At 43.5% G+C, this 16,180-nt stretch overlaps 1 protein-coding gene across 1 annotated transcript in view; it reads right to left on the reverse strand.

Moving 5' to 3' along the window:
* kcnh3 (potassium voltage-gated channel, subfamily H (eag-related), member 3) overlaps positions 1-16,180 on the reverse strand; it is a gene marked incomplete at its 3' end in the record, with an annotated part of 163,300 nt that overhangs the window by 49,964 nt on the left and 97,156 nt on the right. The window contains exons 3-5 of the mRNA XM_083776787.1: positions 11,343-11,474; positions 6,902-7,041; positions 2,341-2,608 (exon numbers count right to left, since the gene is read on the reverse strand). Of these exons, the coding sequence (XP_083632913.1) occupies positions 2,341-2,608; positions 6,902-7,041; positions 11,343-11,474 (540 nt within the window). The remainder of the gene's footprint in view (positions 1-2,340; positions 2,609-6,901; positions 7,042-11,342; positions 11,475-16,180) is intronic.

Raw genomic sequence — 16,180 nt, forward strand, 5'->3', positions numbered from 1 at the left:
GCACACTATGTTTGTGATTTGTGGCATTTTGTTGGAAACGGACCAAATATGAGATTTGAGATCAGGATGGAAGATGGGAAATGGTGCAGATCCGTGTTGATCACATGACTATGAGATAGTGTATACCGAATTGTGTGATGTATGGATAAAATGTGTATACGAGTAATCTACAGAAATGTGTTTTGCCAAAATCGGGCCTCATGGTGGCGCTATAACAGGCCGTTGTGGAATATTTGGGGCAGAGGTTCGTCGTTGGCATCCAGGGAGTGTGTGTGCAGAGTTTGGCATGGATCGGGCCAACGGTGCCGGAGATTAGCTGATAACGGACGGACGGAAGGACAGACGGACACATGGACGGAGTGCAAAACATACTCTTCGGCCTGGTGGAGACAATAAATGAACATTCAGTGGAAAATGTTGTAAAAGAGATTTGATTGATACTTCAGGAAAAACCCGAATCAAGGAAGATTTTTATTGCTCCCGATGTGCAGGTTGGTGCCTTGCATGGTTTTCTCCGCCATCTGTGTGTCTGTGAATGGGTAAACGTAATGCACATTATGTAAAGCGCTTTGGATAGAAGTGATATATAAATGCACCATTTACCAATTATATAGGGCATAAGTGGTTAGGGGTTTTGTTAACAAGACAGGAGATAATCCGCAGGGCCTAAGTGTATGCCAATTCCAAACAATATACTGCAACTAAGAATTGTATTACTTCGAATCATCAAATGCATTATCCATTGCAGACAGATAGATAGGACGTAATGACAAATTTAACTTGATACTAAAAAGCAACCATAAACAGTTAATGGTGTCGTTAAATATAAAATGAGTAGGTTGCGACTCATTGATCAGGGGCAGCTAATTAATGCAAATTATTTAATGCATAAGGGACACTTGATATACAGCATGCGCTGCGTTGGCTGAGCAAAGTGTTGGTACACAGGCAGGCATATTATTTGTAATGATTGGCTATCTGCTGACAGGAGTCAGCCATTTAACTTCGGGCGGTTCATATAATTTCATTACACAAGCATATCGATGAAGGGCTCAGATTCACTTTCAGCCATTAAAGGATATCGTCCATTGTAGGAAGGCTGACCGCCAGGAGTTTATCATTATTAGGACAAGAGTGGCGATAAAAGGCATTATTGCTTGGAGGACAACAAGTTAACAATGAAAAGTAATGGGCCTGTGGTTGGGCGATGGCTCATGTCCTCGCATCGCTGTGTTACTTCGCCTCTTTACCAACTTCAGAGACTTTGTCGAAGAGCCTGCCAGAAAATAACTGCCTTAATTCCCAGTTCCCACCAGGGGCTGGTAATTGAGTCCTGAATAAATTACAGATAAGTCTTTACACCTGGTGTCAGCATGGCTGGGTGGAGGTAGGTGTACGTGTGAGCAAGCTATAGTTTAATTAGTTTTAGTTTAATTAAAAGGTCGTGACCTACAACATGAAAATTCAACTTTTCAAACAATGTTGGTGTTTTTTGCACTCCCCTGTGTGTTTTCTATGCAAATAAATATGCAATTTTGAACAATCAGGCTTTCTCATCATGTAGGGGTTTTTATGGAAATTGTCTTCAGTTCCAAATTAGCATTTCCTCTTTGTTTACAATGTCAGTCATTGTTGATTTTCCAAGCTGGCATGGAATGGAAACAAGCATGGGTGGGTATATCTAGCATCATTATTGTAATGACTCAAAGATAAAAAAATAATTTTGCATATCAGCGACCCACCAACCTCAGGACATTGTAGTACTGCAGCTAAAACTGCTTCAGAAGCCAGAATGGACATGGACTGGTTACATCAGAGTGGTGATTTTAGTCTCAAACCATCAGAAATACATTTGAGGGACATAAACAACATGATATTACATTATTATAAACTGTTTTAAAATGCATGCTGTAGTTTAGACCTGACAAAATGCACTCGGTGCCGCACTATGAGCTTGTAGATCTGCTATTTTTTTAATAACTAAAGTATAACTAACCCATTTTGGGCGGGAATTAACCACTTTTGGTGTTTTAAACATTATGTCATAATTTAGCTATTGAAAAATAGCAGATCTACAAGCTCATAGAGCGCCACCGAGTGGCGTGCTACGAGCTTGTAGGTCTGCTATTTTTGAAAAAATCGTGAAAACGTGGCGATTTAGAAGACATTTTATAAATTTCGACGTCGGGCCTAAATGGGTTTTAAAACACCAAAAGGGGTTCCCGGCCCCCAAAATGGGTTAAGCAAGTAACATGGAAACTCAGTAACGCACGCGGAAAACACACAACAGACTCCCCCCCCTGTGTGTATGCGGTGTATACGAGTGTTCTACACCCTCACCTAGCATGAAGAGGATCTCCACCAGGATGTCGCTGACGCTGGGCGGGCTCCGCGGGACGCTGCCCGCCGCCGCCGCCGTCTCGTCCCTGCCGGCCGCCACCGTGAAGCACACGTTGTAGGGCACGGTGACCGCCACGTAGAAGGTCGCCAGCAGGATCAGCCAGTCCCAGCCCGCCTTGAAGGTGCCGTAGTGGAGCAGGATGAAGCGGGACTTCTGAATGGCCGCCACCTTGTACTCCGGGATGGGGGGCTTGTCCCCGAACATGTTCTGTGAGCGGGACAGCAGCGGGTGTATAAGAGCCAAAGTGGTTACAATGTGTAATTCATGTATTTCATGTATTTGTATTTCATTATTGCCTTATCAGCTTTCCATGCATAGATAGGTAAAGAGCGCCCCCTAAAGTTTAATTTAATGCTTTATGATGCGAGGAGGTTAATTGGTGTGGTTATGCAACATGAGGAAAAGAGTGAATTCAGATGCTAGTTTGACACGTGGAACACAACAGTTTTGACCGTAATTTTCGGTGAATGTGGCTATTAGAAAATTTGGAATATTATTTTTTTGGAAACAAATGCCACTTCGGGTGGGAGACGCAGATGGTGACACCAAAATATACACAGTAGAGAAATCTCCAGCGTTAAATGAACTCTGAGAGAGTACGAATGTATAACCAAAATGGACCCGGACGTCTGTACTCTCTCAGAGCTACAGATACAATTGACAGTGAGTATTGTATCGTAGACACACCGCGCGCATGCATTCATAAATGTACGTCGTACATCCTGTTGCATTTTATGTGAGCACAGCATTTTATGTGGAAATGTGTTTTTTTGTTTTGTGGAAAAAGCTAAGAGAGACCCTTTGATTGTACAGTTTGTAGCAAAAGCTTGTAAATATCTAAGACCCACACAAGACCACTTCTTCCCTTTCTTTGTTTTTCTTGGAAAAAATGACACGGGGAACTATGCACAAAATAAACCAATTTCACCCACTTTTGTACCTGTAAAACTGTGATGTGACAATAAAGCTGATTCTGTATGCCACCGGTCTAAATGCAGGGGTTTCACCCAGAATAAAATGGAAGCATCCCAACCTTCATGCTAGCTGTGGTCCATGACTGTTCACGGTGCTACAGTACACATGCAGTACTGTATACTGTAGCATGCTTATGGTCAATATATAAATAGTGCATGACTGGCTTGTGCCTCTCTGACCCACGGTTCTGCAGACCCATTTCCCTTCTCCTTATGGACAATACAACATGATCAGAGTACCTGAGCTAATTGCCCGTTTCTAATCCCAGCGATGAAAGCTCAGCAACGTGGCTAACAGCAATAATCCTGTGTCCGTGACCCTGGCGGTATGGGTGTGTGTGTGTGTGTGTGTGTGTGTGTGTGTGTGTGTGTGTGTGCGTGCGAGCGCAGGGGAATGGAAAAAACAGGTTGATTACATCACAACTGACTTTACAGCTAAGCTGAACCTGATGATGCTTCACAACTGCCACAGCTGATGACGTTGGAGGCTATTAGGCAGGTTGCCCTGACTAGAATACAACATCTCTGCTCCAACGTTCACCTATAGCAGTGGTCCTCAACAGGCGGACCGCGGTCCATGACCGGACCGCGGCGCACCTCTCTGCGGACCCTGGAGAAATTATAGAATAAAGAGTCACCGTGACCGCGAGTTGAATTCTCCGCTCAATGCCGAGCAATGCAATTAACGCTCTGAATGTGGACCGACTGATTGTGTGTGCCTGTGTATTATGGGCCGGCATGTCATGATGACAATGTTGCGCTGACTGGAATTGGATTTTCAAAAAAATAATTTCATAGTCTGCACCACAGTATTGGTTGGTTGGATGGAACCCGATTTGTATAAGCTTGGTTTGACTGTACTTAACAGGCATAGCTGTTTCTAGGGGTGGGGGGCGAGGGTGGCAGCCCCACCCTGTGGGGCCCACGTGTCCCGAGACCCGCAATTGTATTTGCGCGCGCATGAGACTGGACCATGGCCTTATTCAAAAAATATTTGTGGACCTTCAGCATTTCTAGTTGAGGACCCCTGACCTATAGCATGTAAAACACTTGAACAAAATGATAATGCAGTTCACTTTCTGATGAAATGGTTCGGACTTAACAACACCCACACACCACCAGAGACATTATTTTCCAGTCCAAACAGGACAGGGTTTGGCGTGCCGAACGTGGAGTGGATACATAACGCCACAAGGCGCCACCGAGGGCCGCGCTATGAGCTTGTAGATCAGCTATTTTTGAAAAATCTTGCAAATGTGTGCACATCTTTGAATATATATTCTTTCACAGTAGGGCATTCATAAAAAGTCGAAAGTCGAAAAAAAAGAAAAGAAAATGCAATTGTTCCCCATATCATATTTTTTGCTCTATGTGTGCGTGTGTACATAATTCAAACTGTAGGTTTGGTTATTGTCACGGACAGAAGTCATTCTTTTCTCTTTGCATAACGCACATTCTTGCGCACTCGCCTATTAGTTTGCATCGCACAGTGCACTCAGGGCGCCATTTCAGAACACGCCCCTTAATTAAGAACCTAACTGCAGCTGTGTGTGGCTCTCAGCGTTGTCCCACTAATTGACTGGCTGAAGTTGAACTGCGCTGTGTCAGAGAAGTAACAGATAGAAGCACGCAGACTTTATCCAACTGTATCCCCCACCTCCGTGCTGACGCAGTGACTGTCCTGTTTCTGGTTCCGTTGTGTTCCGAAGGTCGGGCTGCTTTGTATTGTGTTCTTATGGCAGCTGTGCTGTGCTGTGTGCCAATTATACCCCTCTCCTTTTCTGGTCTCTGTGCCAGTGCGTGTGTATGCCTGCACTGTTTAGTGTTTACTATTATATTTTTATATACCGGTATATATAAACTTTATTACAGGCACACACAGTACATCACATAAAAAAAAAGATTAAATACAAAATAAAAAAAGGATACATGGCACCCACAGGTTACTAATATAATCTAAGAGAGGCACTCATGCCAGTGTCCTCTGATCGTAGATGTGTACCTGACAGTACTACGGCCAGGGTCTGTCATCTGTCCAGTTAATCCATTCAATGAGAGATCCAGTCTGCACACGAATCTGTAGGTCAAACTCCTCAACAGAGCCATGGAGGTGGTGAGCCCCCAGTGTACAAAAGAGCTCACTGGCTCCAGTGCTCCCGGGTTTCTTTAACAGAATCCTAAACGTACGTTTTAACAGCCAGGCAAATTTTCCCGGAAGTGCATTATTTGTCTATATGGGACCCCGGCGACTACCGGCGATAGCAGGCAAACGGGCGATGGTGGGAAAGTGGGCGGGGCAACGTCGCCCGAAAAGATACAAATAATTCATCTTTTCGGGCGATGACGGGCGATTGGGCGATTGGTCGACGCTCGCCCGCTGTTAAAACGTACTGCTAGACAGTCAATAATATAGGCTAATTGTAGCTTGCGTAAGCTCGAGCTGTATAGAGAGGGGTGTAGTAAGCTCTAACCAGGTTCACCTTAACATCAGTAGGACAGTGGTGACATTTCCGAACCAACATGTTGGCATCTACTGTACATAGAGCTTGTACATAGAGCTTGTACATTTACATAGAGCATTCTCCTCTGTCTAGTGACATATCCTCGTCATCCTGCTGTGAAATAGGGCATTTTTGTTTATGATAATCAGCGCTTGGCCATAGATACATACACTGTGTGTCTTTTCTAATGGGTTTCTGTGCCATATCGGAGAGGCCACTGTATGCGCAGTGCTCCCCCCCCCCCCCCGTCCGTCCATCCGTCCGTCATAAAATTACACATCGACTCAGTAGTAAGTAGCCTTGCCGAGCCATGAGGCCCATAGGGGCAGAAGCCTATCTCCTGTTTCTGTAGCGTGAGGCAGCTTGATGTACAAGTACACCCCGTGGACATGACGCTAGTATATCGCAGGGACTTACCCCCAATCCAACCCTTATGATGCTGAATGTCAAGCAGGGAGGCACTGGGTCCCATTTTTACAGTCTTTGGTAGGGATTGAAACCCGACCTCCCAGTCTCAGGGCGGACACTCTGAGACACAAGGCCACTGAGCTGAGCTAATGTCTGACAAGTCGGCTGAGAAACATCTCAACTCGTTAATGCCCTATTTCACAGCAAACATATCTTTGCTTCTGGGAGATCCTGGCACAACATATTTTGAGATGGGGGGTCTTCGGCAAAACACATATCATTCTGGGGGTCCTGGACTGAGAACCCCACTGACAGAGAAACATACGTTTTTCAGAAAGAAATGTCAGAGCATTTATAGAATCTGGTCTAAGGTCTTAATCCATTTTGGGGCGGGAACCCCTTTTGGTGTTATGCTATGCTTTAGCTATTGAAAAATAGCAGATCTACAAGCTCTACAAGATCTACGAGCTTGTAGGTCTGCTATTTTTGAAAAATCGAAGAACCACTGACATAGAAACATAGCTTTTTCAGAAAACCGTCAGGATGTAGAAGACATTTTTAGAATCTGATCTCAGGTCAGAATGTTAATGGGAAGGTGCATGTCTGAGGCCACTCACGTTGTTGAGCTTGAGCTTGCTCTTGTCCTGTTTCTGCAGGTGTCCTGACAGGTGGTAGAGCACCGCTCTGCTGCGGCGCCGGTTGGCATTGAAACCTGCAGGCCGGGTGACCTGGTGGACCTCCAGCCCTGTCTCCTCATCTGGTGGGAGAGGGAGGGAGAGAGAGACTCAATCACACACAGGCCACAGCAGGTACTGCTCTGTTCTCTAAAGTGTTTTTGTTACATGAAATTAATTGCATTGTTCATAGCGCTTTTCTAAGTATACTCAAAGCGCTTTACAATGGTTCATTCATTCATACGTTGGCAGGTGAAGCGGCGAACAGTCGACGCCAGCGTCCTCACTTCCCCACATTCACACACCGACGGTGGCGAGCTAGCACCGACCGACTCATTGGAGGCAACGTGGGGTTCAGTGTCTTGCCCAAGGGCACTTGGACAGGAGGAGCCGGGATTCGAGCCGCCGACCTACAGATCATTGGACGACCTGCTCTACCTCCTGAGCGACTGTTGCTGACTATTATTATTTATACAAAGAAACAGAGAATATGGAATAAAGTCAAAACAAACAAATCTGAACTAATAGAACCAATCCTCACAATAAATAAATAAAGTCGAACAATCCATACGTTTATGCTTCACATGACCGGTTGTGAGGTGTTCATCGATTAAATTGTTCCTCTGGGGGGCTATAGAGTCATCCACGTCAGACGAGATTTGATGGATAACAATGGAGGACGAGATGTGAGTATATTCCACACACAGGAAAGAGAGCCCAGAGTACACAGAGGAAGGTGGACGGCTCAAAGCACAACAAACACAGCTATTGATCTGACAGACTGCTCGAAGCAGAGGATTAGTGGAGTGCTTGTCTATGAGGCCACCAACACACAAACACGCACGCACGCGCACACACACACACACACACACACACACACACACACACACACACACACACACACACACACACACAGGATCCGTCCACTTTCACTACGCTATCTCTTCACATTTGACATTATGAGGCGTCCTCTGTGTGTGTGTGTCAGTAGTACAATGTCATATTTGTTCCGTGCCTGGCCGCTGTAACTCAATTCACTTTCAATTGTTGGTCAACAAATCAAATTTTCCCCTCGCTGCATCAATGATGGATTCATAATGGATGAGACATACCGCAATGGAGAAGGAAATAAAGACCCTTTCACTGCAGTTTTCATCCACCCATCCGTCCATCCGTCCATCCGCCCTCCCGTCTCTCTCTCTCTCTCTCTCTCTCTCTCTCTCTCTCTCTCTCTCTCTCTCTCTCTCTCTCTCTCTCTCCAAATGGTTACGCAATTATGACATAAGCTCCCTGATTATTTAAGTATTCACTTCCTGTTCCTTCTCTGTCTGATTGTCAATTTTCTATAGTTAAAACACATTTTGTGCCCAAGACCTCCACAGACGTCCTGGGAATTACCGCTATGTGGTGCCCAGTGTGATTTTTATAAGAAATAAATAAAATGTCAAAAATAACATTGGGCACCCCTGGGTCACTATTTTGAAAATGTTGAAAGCGATATTAGTCTTTGCTGTTTTCACAGTGTGACTTGTGTCTTGTGTGGACCTGTGTGGCCTTGCTCAGGGTCCTGGTTCTTCTTGTTGTTGTTTTTTTTGATTGATTGAAATATTTATTAACAGTTTGTAGAATTACAGTACATTTCAAGCACAAACTCAATACAAGACTGTCAACTGTGAGTGGACGACCCAATTAAGCATTACACTTGAGGCCCAGGCGGTGGCGTAACCGTCTGGGCACCCGACTGGTGATCCAGTCGCAGTGTGCCGCGGGTTCGACTCCCGAGCCCGACACGGCCTTTACTGCATGTCACCCCCCCATCTCTCTCCCGTTTCCTGTCAGCCTAGTCTGTCCCTTCAAAAACCAATAAAAGGCGTAAGCCGCAAAAAAATATCTTAAAAAAAAAAAAAGCATTACACTTGTTTACAACAGGGTCCACTTTGTTCAATTCATCAAAAATTGTCAGTGATGTCCTTATGGGACACCAGGAAGAGAACCACCTCGCCCTTCTCATTCTTAATGGGCACGATATCCAGCAGACACCAGAACTGGGTCTTGTGAGTCAAAGAATTACAATTTAATCTAGATTATCATTTTTTAATCGTGTTATCTTTCCTAGTGGGTTTTCATCTTGTTACCTTCTCTTGCGTGTGCCCACCTTGAGTCCTGTGCGCTTGGGCCGACCTCCCTGTTCTTACCCTCTCTCTCTCTCTCTCTCTCTCCTCCCTGTTCTTCTCTCTCTCTCTCTCTCTCTCTCTCTCTCTCTCTCTCTCTCGCTCTCGCTCTCGCTCTCGCTCTCGCTCTCTCTCTCTCTCTCTCTCTCTCTCTCGCTCTCGCTCTCGCTCTCGCTCTCGCTCTCGCTCTCTCTCTCTCTCTCTCTCCTCTCCTCTCTCTCTCTCTCTCTCTCAAACGTGTTCCAAGCGGTCTGTCTGTGTCCTCCACTCACCTGCCTCACTGTGCCTCATATGACCCCTTTTCCACCGGTTGGTTCCCAATGGAACCGGTTCAGTTCTTTTTGGTTTTTAGTCCATGAGCCAGAGCTCCAAAATTGGTGGGAAAACTATACCCTATATTAAATTGTTTATAGGATCAATACAAGTAAATTAATACATGATAACCCTTCCACAGTAGTAGCTTTATCCTATTTTCGATTATTTTGCATATTTTCCTACATAATGCCTCATTTGCATATTTAAAAATGTAAAATTTGTAATACAATAAATCATTGTCTTCGTGTAAGTACTCAATTGGGGAAGTTTCATGGTGATAACAATCTAATATAGGTATGGTTTTGCACACTCAATTAATAATTAACGTTTCAATTTTGGAGCTCTGGCTCATGGACTAAAAACCAAAAAGAACTGAACAGGTTCCCATTAGGAACCAACCGGTGGAAAAGGGGCCACAGTGCCAGAGGTGCAGAGACTCAAAACGGACTCATACAGAATAACAGGACAAGACAATGGTGAAAGACAATGGCTTCTCCTCCTGTCAACTCATCTCGGCAAGAAGAACATTGCTGTTATTTCATTTACCAGTATTCAAACAGGTGCGTGCTTCTTCAAAACAACAAACTCCTAATCCTCCTTTGTGTGATCTGTGTGAAATGTCAAAGTTGTACGTATGTTCGTAAACGTTTTCCTTACAATATCTTTCTACTGTAGGTCGTCCTCCAGTCAGAACGACCCTCCATACATCTTTCCACCCCTGCATCTTTCTTTAGTATGTTTATTGTCCATGTACTGTACCATTATGTGTACAAAGGTACCCTGGAGATCCAAGAAAGCACAAGACATTTGTGGAAGAATGACACTCTTCACGTAGGTATCCTTCTGTGTTTACGATTGGCCACCCATAAATCCATACAGTGCAAGGCATCCTTACAGATTCTGTACAGTTTCCACCCGCAGATTCTGTACAGATTTCACTCACGGATTATACCAATGTCAGCCCTCTATGCGGCTGACACACACTGAACCCTTGCACCTTAACCCATGCCCTAGCACCTTGAATAATACAATGTATTTAATGTAATGCACAGTACACAGCAGCTGCTATGCTCAGGCACCTTATATCTTATCTCAGGTACTGTAAATATGTTTCATTGTGGAATAAGCCAAGCGACCCTTTAGCTGTACAATTTGTAGCAATTTAAAGCTTGCAAATAAGCTAAGAGACCCTGTACCTGCACTTTTTGTGGCAAAAGCGTTCAAACTTTCTTTCTTTTTCCTGCTTGTTCTCCTTATCAAAGGGAATTATGCAATTGTTTTACCTGTAAAACTGTGATATGACGATAAATCTGATTCTGACTCTGCAGTGGCATAAGCTTCTTTTCAGTATTGAGTTCTATTATCGGATGTAGCTTTTACAGGAGAGATTCATCATGTCTTCTCCCATGTGGAGAGCAGGGAAGAGCCTTGTAACTATTCTGCTCCTGGCCGGTGGCGCCACACCTGAATGTCAATGTGCAATTGTTCATTGATACAAGCACATCTCATGTGTCTGGACTGTGGGCCATGAGTAAATATTATATCTCTGCTGTTGGGAAGAAACCATCTAACTCCAAAATATGCTATTTATATATATTGTCAATGACTTGCATGAGAGAGGGAGGGGGGGTGGTGTTACCTGTTTTAGCAGACAGTTTGAGGGTCCAATGTAGTTAAGAGGTTTTGTCCGAAGCGCTTTTTAATTTGATCAACACTGTGAGTTAGGTGGTTTTCTCCCGACAGCAACGATGTCATATATGAATATGATTATATGAATAATATCACATGAACGCTACATAATAGCATGCTTTAAAGGAACACACTGAGGATTGTATTGTGGTTAATGTGTTATAGGAGGACAGATGTTGAAGACAGTTGTGTCGAGAGAGGTTACTGACCTGTGTGGCCTTGCTCAGGGTCCTGGTTCTTCTTGTTGTCGGTGATGTCCTTGTGGGACACCAGGAAGAGAACCACCTCGCCCTTCTCATTCTTAATGGGCACAATATCCAGCAGACACCAGAACTGGGTACCTGGAATGGACACACATATGGGCGAAGGGATTTTTTAAGACATTCTGACCTGAGATCAGATTCTAAAAATGTCTTCTACATGCTGACAGTTTTCTGAAAAAGCTATGTTTCTATGTCAGTCGTTCTTTGATTTTTCAAAAATAGCAGACCTACAAGCTCGTAGCGCGCCACTCGGTGGCGCGCTATGAGCTTGTAGATCTGCTATTTTTCAATAGCTAAAGCATAACATAATGCTAACACCAAAAGGGGTTCCCGCCCAAAATGGGTTAAATTATGAGTGTAACAAACACGCACCCACACACGTGCACACGCACGCGGCCATTAGCCACACAAACCCATTGGTGTTATTTTGTCATTTAGCACAGTAAATGAATCCACAACTTGATGGGATTCAGAGCACACATGTATACATACAGTACACAACTACACACACACACACACACACACACACACACACACACACACACACACACACACACACAGAATACTCAGTATTATCTCAGTGTGTGTACATGCATAAACTTTTAGTTTCGTATGATGAGAAAAAGAAATGCTTGCTAAATATAAAATGGCTTTTTGACTATTTCTAATTTTTTACATTGGAAACTGGCACTTGGATGCTGCAAGACTACTATAATTGCTGTACAGACACACGTGTGTGTGCGTGTGTGTGTGCGTGTGTGTGTGCGTGTGTGTGTGTGTGTATTGGACACATGCATGTGTGTTGTGTGCACAGTATGAATGCGTGCGTGTGCATGTGCACATGGGTCTTGTGTGTACATGGGTGTGGTTACTGTGGCGTGCTTCATGCACAGGCCCATGTGGTTCAAGGGCCAGAGCACTCTGATTGGTCAGGGTCATTATCTGGAGACAGAGAGCGTGTGCCTTTATTGGATAAAAGCTTTTTCATAATGGAAGCCCGGCTGCTTTCACTTTGGTCATTCAGAGCTGAATGGAGCTTAATGCTGACAAACAGACCAAAGCAAAACAATATAAAATAACAACCTGGGCGCTCAGCGCAGCGAAACCCTAACACGACCATTAGATGCTACTCCACTTGCCAATGTTTGCTTCGATTTCCCTCAACTTCCGCTCGGTTTCCCCCTCGTAGCTTTCATTTATTGCCAGTTTGTGTCGAGTACCTAATCAAAGCATGATCCAGCGGTGAAAAGAATTGTTGGTTTGCTGTAATGATTGTAGTGAACTTATGGTAATGGAGAGTACGTCTTCTTCTTTTTTTAAGCCCACAGCACCAAAAATAATCTTAACGTCTTCAGATCAGATTCTAAAAATGTCTTCTACATCCTGACAGTTTTCTGAAAAAGCTATGTTTCTGTGTCAGTCTTTCCTCGATTTTTCAAACATAGCAGACCTACAAGCTTGTAGATCTGCTATTTTTCACAACACCAAAAGGGGTTTCCACCCAAAATGGGTAAACTTTTGCCTGTCAAACATCACCCATGTCATACTAAATCTTTACCATTTCACACTATCAATGACTAAAATAGGAACCTGGTAAAAAATTAACCACACAGGAGAAAAAAAAAGAAAAGAAAAATAATTTCTCTCCGAAATGCTGGTTAGAAACAATTAATCAAACGGAGACAACCAGCATAAGCAGCAGAGGCGGCACGGTGTTCCTTTCCCCCTGTCTCACGGTGTTCCTTTCCCCCTGTCTCGTGGTGTGAGTGATCAACACGTAGTCTGACATTCAGGGGGTGCGTCGTGGCGTGCTCCGGCTGTCAGCCGTGACTCATGGGACTGATTGAAATGCGTGTAGTCTTTTTTTAGCCTGGATGAGATGCTGCAAACTTCCTCCAAAATCTAGCACATAGACGTATAGCAGATAGTGATCAGTGGTGTAAAGTAACTAAGCACATTTACTCATGTACTGTACTTACAGTAAGTACAATTTTGAGGTATTTGTACTTCACTTATGAGTAATTGAGTATGTTTTTTTTTTTTTTTTTTTACTTTTACTTGAACTACACTACATTTCAGAGACAAATGTTGTACTTTCACTCCACTACGATTATTTGACAACTTTAGTTACTACATACTAGTTACTACATTTTGATTGTTATTAAAAACATATTAACCACTTCAGCCCTATACACATTTCGGCCATTTGAAAATAGCACACAATGGCACACAGCATGCGTCGCGATGCGAAAACATTTTCAAAAGATTCTTATACATTTGAAATTTTGAAATGCATAATGAGCACTACATTGTAAGTGTTGTACTTTAATTACATTTTGAAGACAATACTTTTGTACTTTTACTCAAGTAAATGTTGAATTCTGGACTTTTACTTGTAACAGAGTATTGATACTTGTACTTAAGTGAAAACCTGAGTACTTTTCTCCATCCATCACTGATAGTGAACCCGTTCCCCCACTCCAGGGAGCCCGGCTTCTCTTTGATACTCTGCCTCAGCTTCCAATCAAAACACCTCAGACAAAGGGCACCATTATACCTAGATCATAGATGTGATTCAATTTGACATCCAAGGGAAGTTGTGTTTGATAACCAGAATTAACATGCCTCAGTGACTGCTTATTTGCCCTTGATAATATTATTCTAAACTGCATGTTTTGAATATGAATTCGTTCTCACTTACAGATTCTGGCATCGTGAGTCACGACATTGGTATGTCCCGTATGGGGGTCTAGATATCTGTCCCTTTTAGCTAAACATATTAATAAATTCAAGATCCTGTCAATCTACATGTAACAGTAACTCAGTCAACTATTATGCCTGTCAATCAATAAAGCGTTTTGTAGACAAAGGTCTTCATGTCGCTAATAGTGACATGAGTTATTAGTGATTAGAATAATGTACTTTCCTTGCATAGCAACAATAACATTTTTTAATGACTATAACCCTGACACTATTGGGCATGTCAGATGAAAATCTTTCAAAAGTTTGGAAAATCATTTTAACCGAATATATGCCAGCCACCAGATGGTTCCATACCAGGGGGGCAGTCAGCCAGATATTTCGTGAAGCCTCATTTGAAATCGGTAGTTCATATAATGGCCTGTTGTGGCGCTGGACTGGACCCAAAAAGCCCCATAGCTCCATAGAGGCCCATGTATTTTGGCCCAACTTCACCTAGACTGTATTACCTTAATAAACATGGTCATGAATACTTTCTTCTTCCAGTCACTAGTTTAAAGTCTCATTTCTAATGTCATAATATTCTTTTTGGAAAATTATGGTCCCATTAATTAAAAAAATGACCATAAAGTCGCGTATGTTCTGAGGGGCGTGGCTACCGTTACAGTCTATGATCGGGATTCCCCTCCCACTCAAGAGTCTTCTCCTCCCACTCGAGTCAAAATAAAAACCAACGGAGAAGAAGGGGGGAAGACCCGCCTCGTTGTCTGGGCAGCCAATGACCAGCTGGTACAAAACGGAGCCAGCCAATGGCCAGCTGGTACCAAAAGATGGCGACTTACATCAGGAATTAGCATATTATTACAGGCTTCATTTTACGTTCATGTTAGACCCGGGGAACGCTTTGTCCATATTTTTTACAGTCTATGTTCCATACACATACAGAGCCAGTGCCAGTAAAATGCAATAGAAGACACTCTTGTGATAGCAAAGATTGTATATACTGTACGAAGATGTACGAACTTCATTGGAGCCACTAGAGGCGCAATGGACAACAAGTCCTACATCCAGTTTTTTCCATCTCCGCTCCATCGCCAAAATTAAACCATTTCTTTCCACACACACAACCTCGAAATAGTCATTCATGCACTCATGTCATCCCGTCTAGATTGTAGATTACTACACCGGAATTAGCCAGTCATCCTTATCCCTTCTCCAACTGGCGCAAAACGCGGCTGCCAGACTCTTGACCGGCACCAGGAGGAGATCATATGTGATCTAAATTTGACTGAGGGACTGCCATTGGAATTCTTTGAATTGAATTGAAGTTTTTTCATGTCATATGAAAGCATAGCTTCAAATTGACATATTGGTTGTTCAGTTTGACCCACCCGTTTTGGAGATATGGCTTATAGAGTAATGTCTTGCAGAAAACAGTGGGTTGAGAAAACAGGCTTGAAAGGTTCACTTCTGTGGTCTCTAACATTACACCTAGCTACATGTTTGGGCATTTATTTCATATTTACATGTCGATTTCAGCTCTGACACTTATTTCAGACATGCTCCAGTATGTGAAGAGTCTGCCTGTGCTATTAACTCATTTTGAAAAAATAAAAAAGTTTCACCTCTGGTGAAAAGCTGTAATTTGCGCGATGGCAGACCCTCAATCAAATCTTCTCACATATCACCCCTGTCCTGGCCTCTCTCCACTGGCTGCCGGTTCAGAATTCAATACAAAATACAATTTTTTTACCTATACAAAGCACTGAACGGACTGGCCCCCTCCTACATCTCTGACCTTCTATCATACCCCCTCCACTAGGACCCACAGGTCAGCAGATAGACAACTCAAAGAAGAGGCTCAGGGTCGAGTGAGCCTTTGCTGTGGCAGCTCCTACATTATGGAACAGCATTCCCCTTTTTGCTGTCAGGTCTGCCCCCTCCGTTGAGACTTAAGTCAACTTCAGTCAAGACTCAAAACATTCCTATATTCACAAGCCTTTCAGTCCCCCTGATGCTCTCACACTTTAATGCATAGGATATGTTTGTTGCTTTTAACCCCTTTTGGTGTTAGCATTATGTTA

Source organism: Protomyctophum parallelum (assembly GCF_964188405.1).
Source record: "Protomyctophum parallelum genome assembly, chromosome: 11".
Classification (NCBI taxonomy): domain Eukaryota; kingdom Metazoa; phylum Chordata; class Actinopteri; order Myctophiformes; family Myctophidae; genus Protomyctophum; species Protomyctophum parallelum.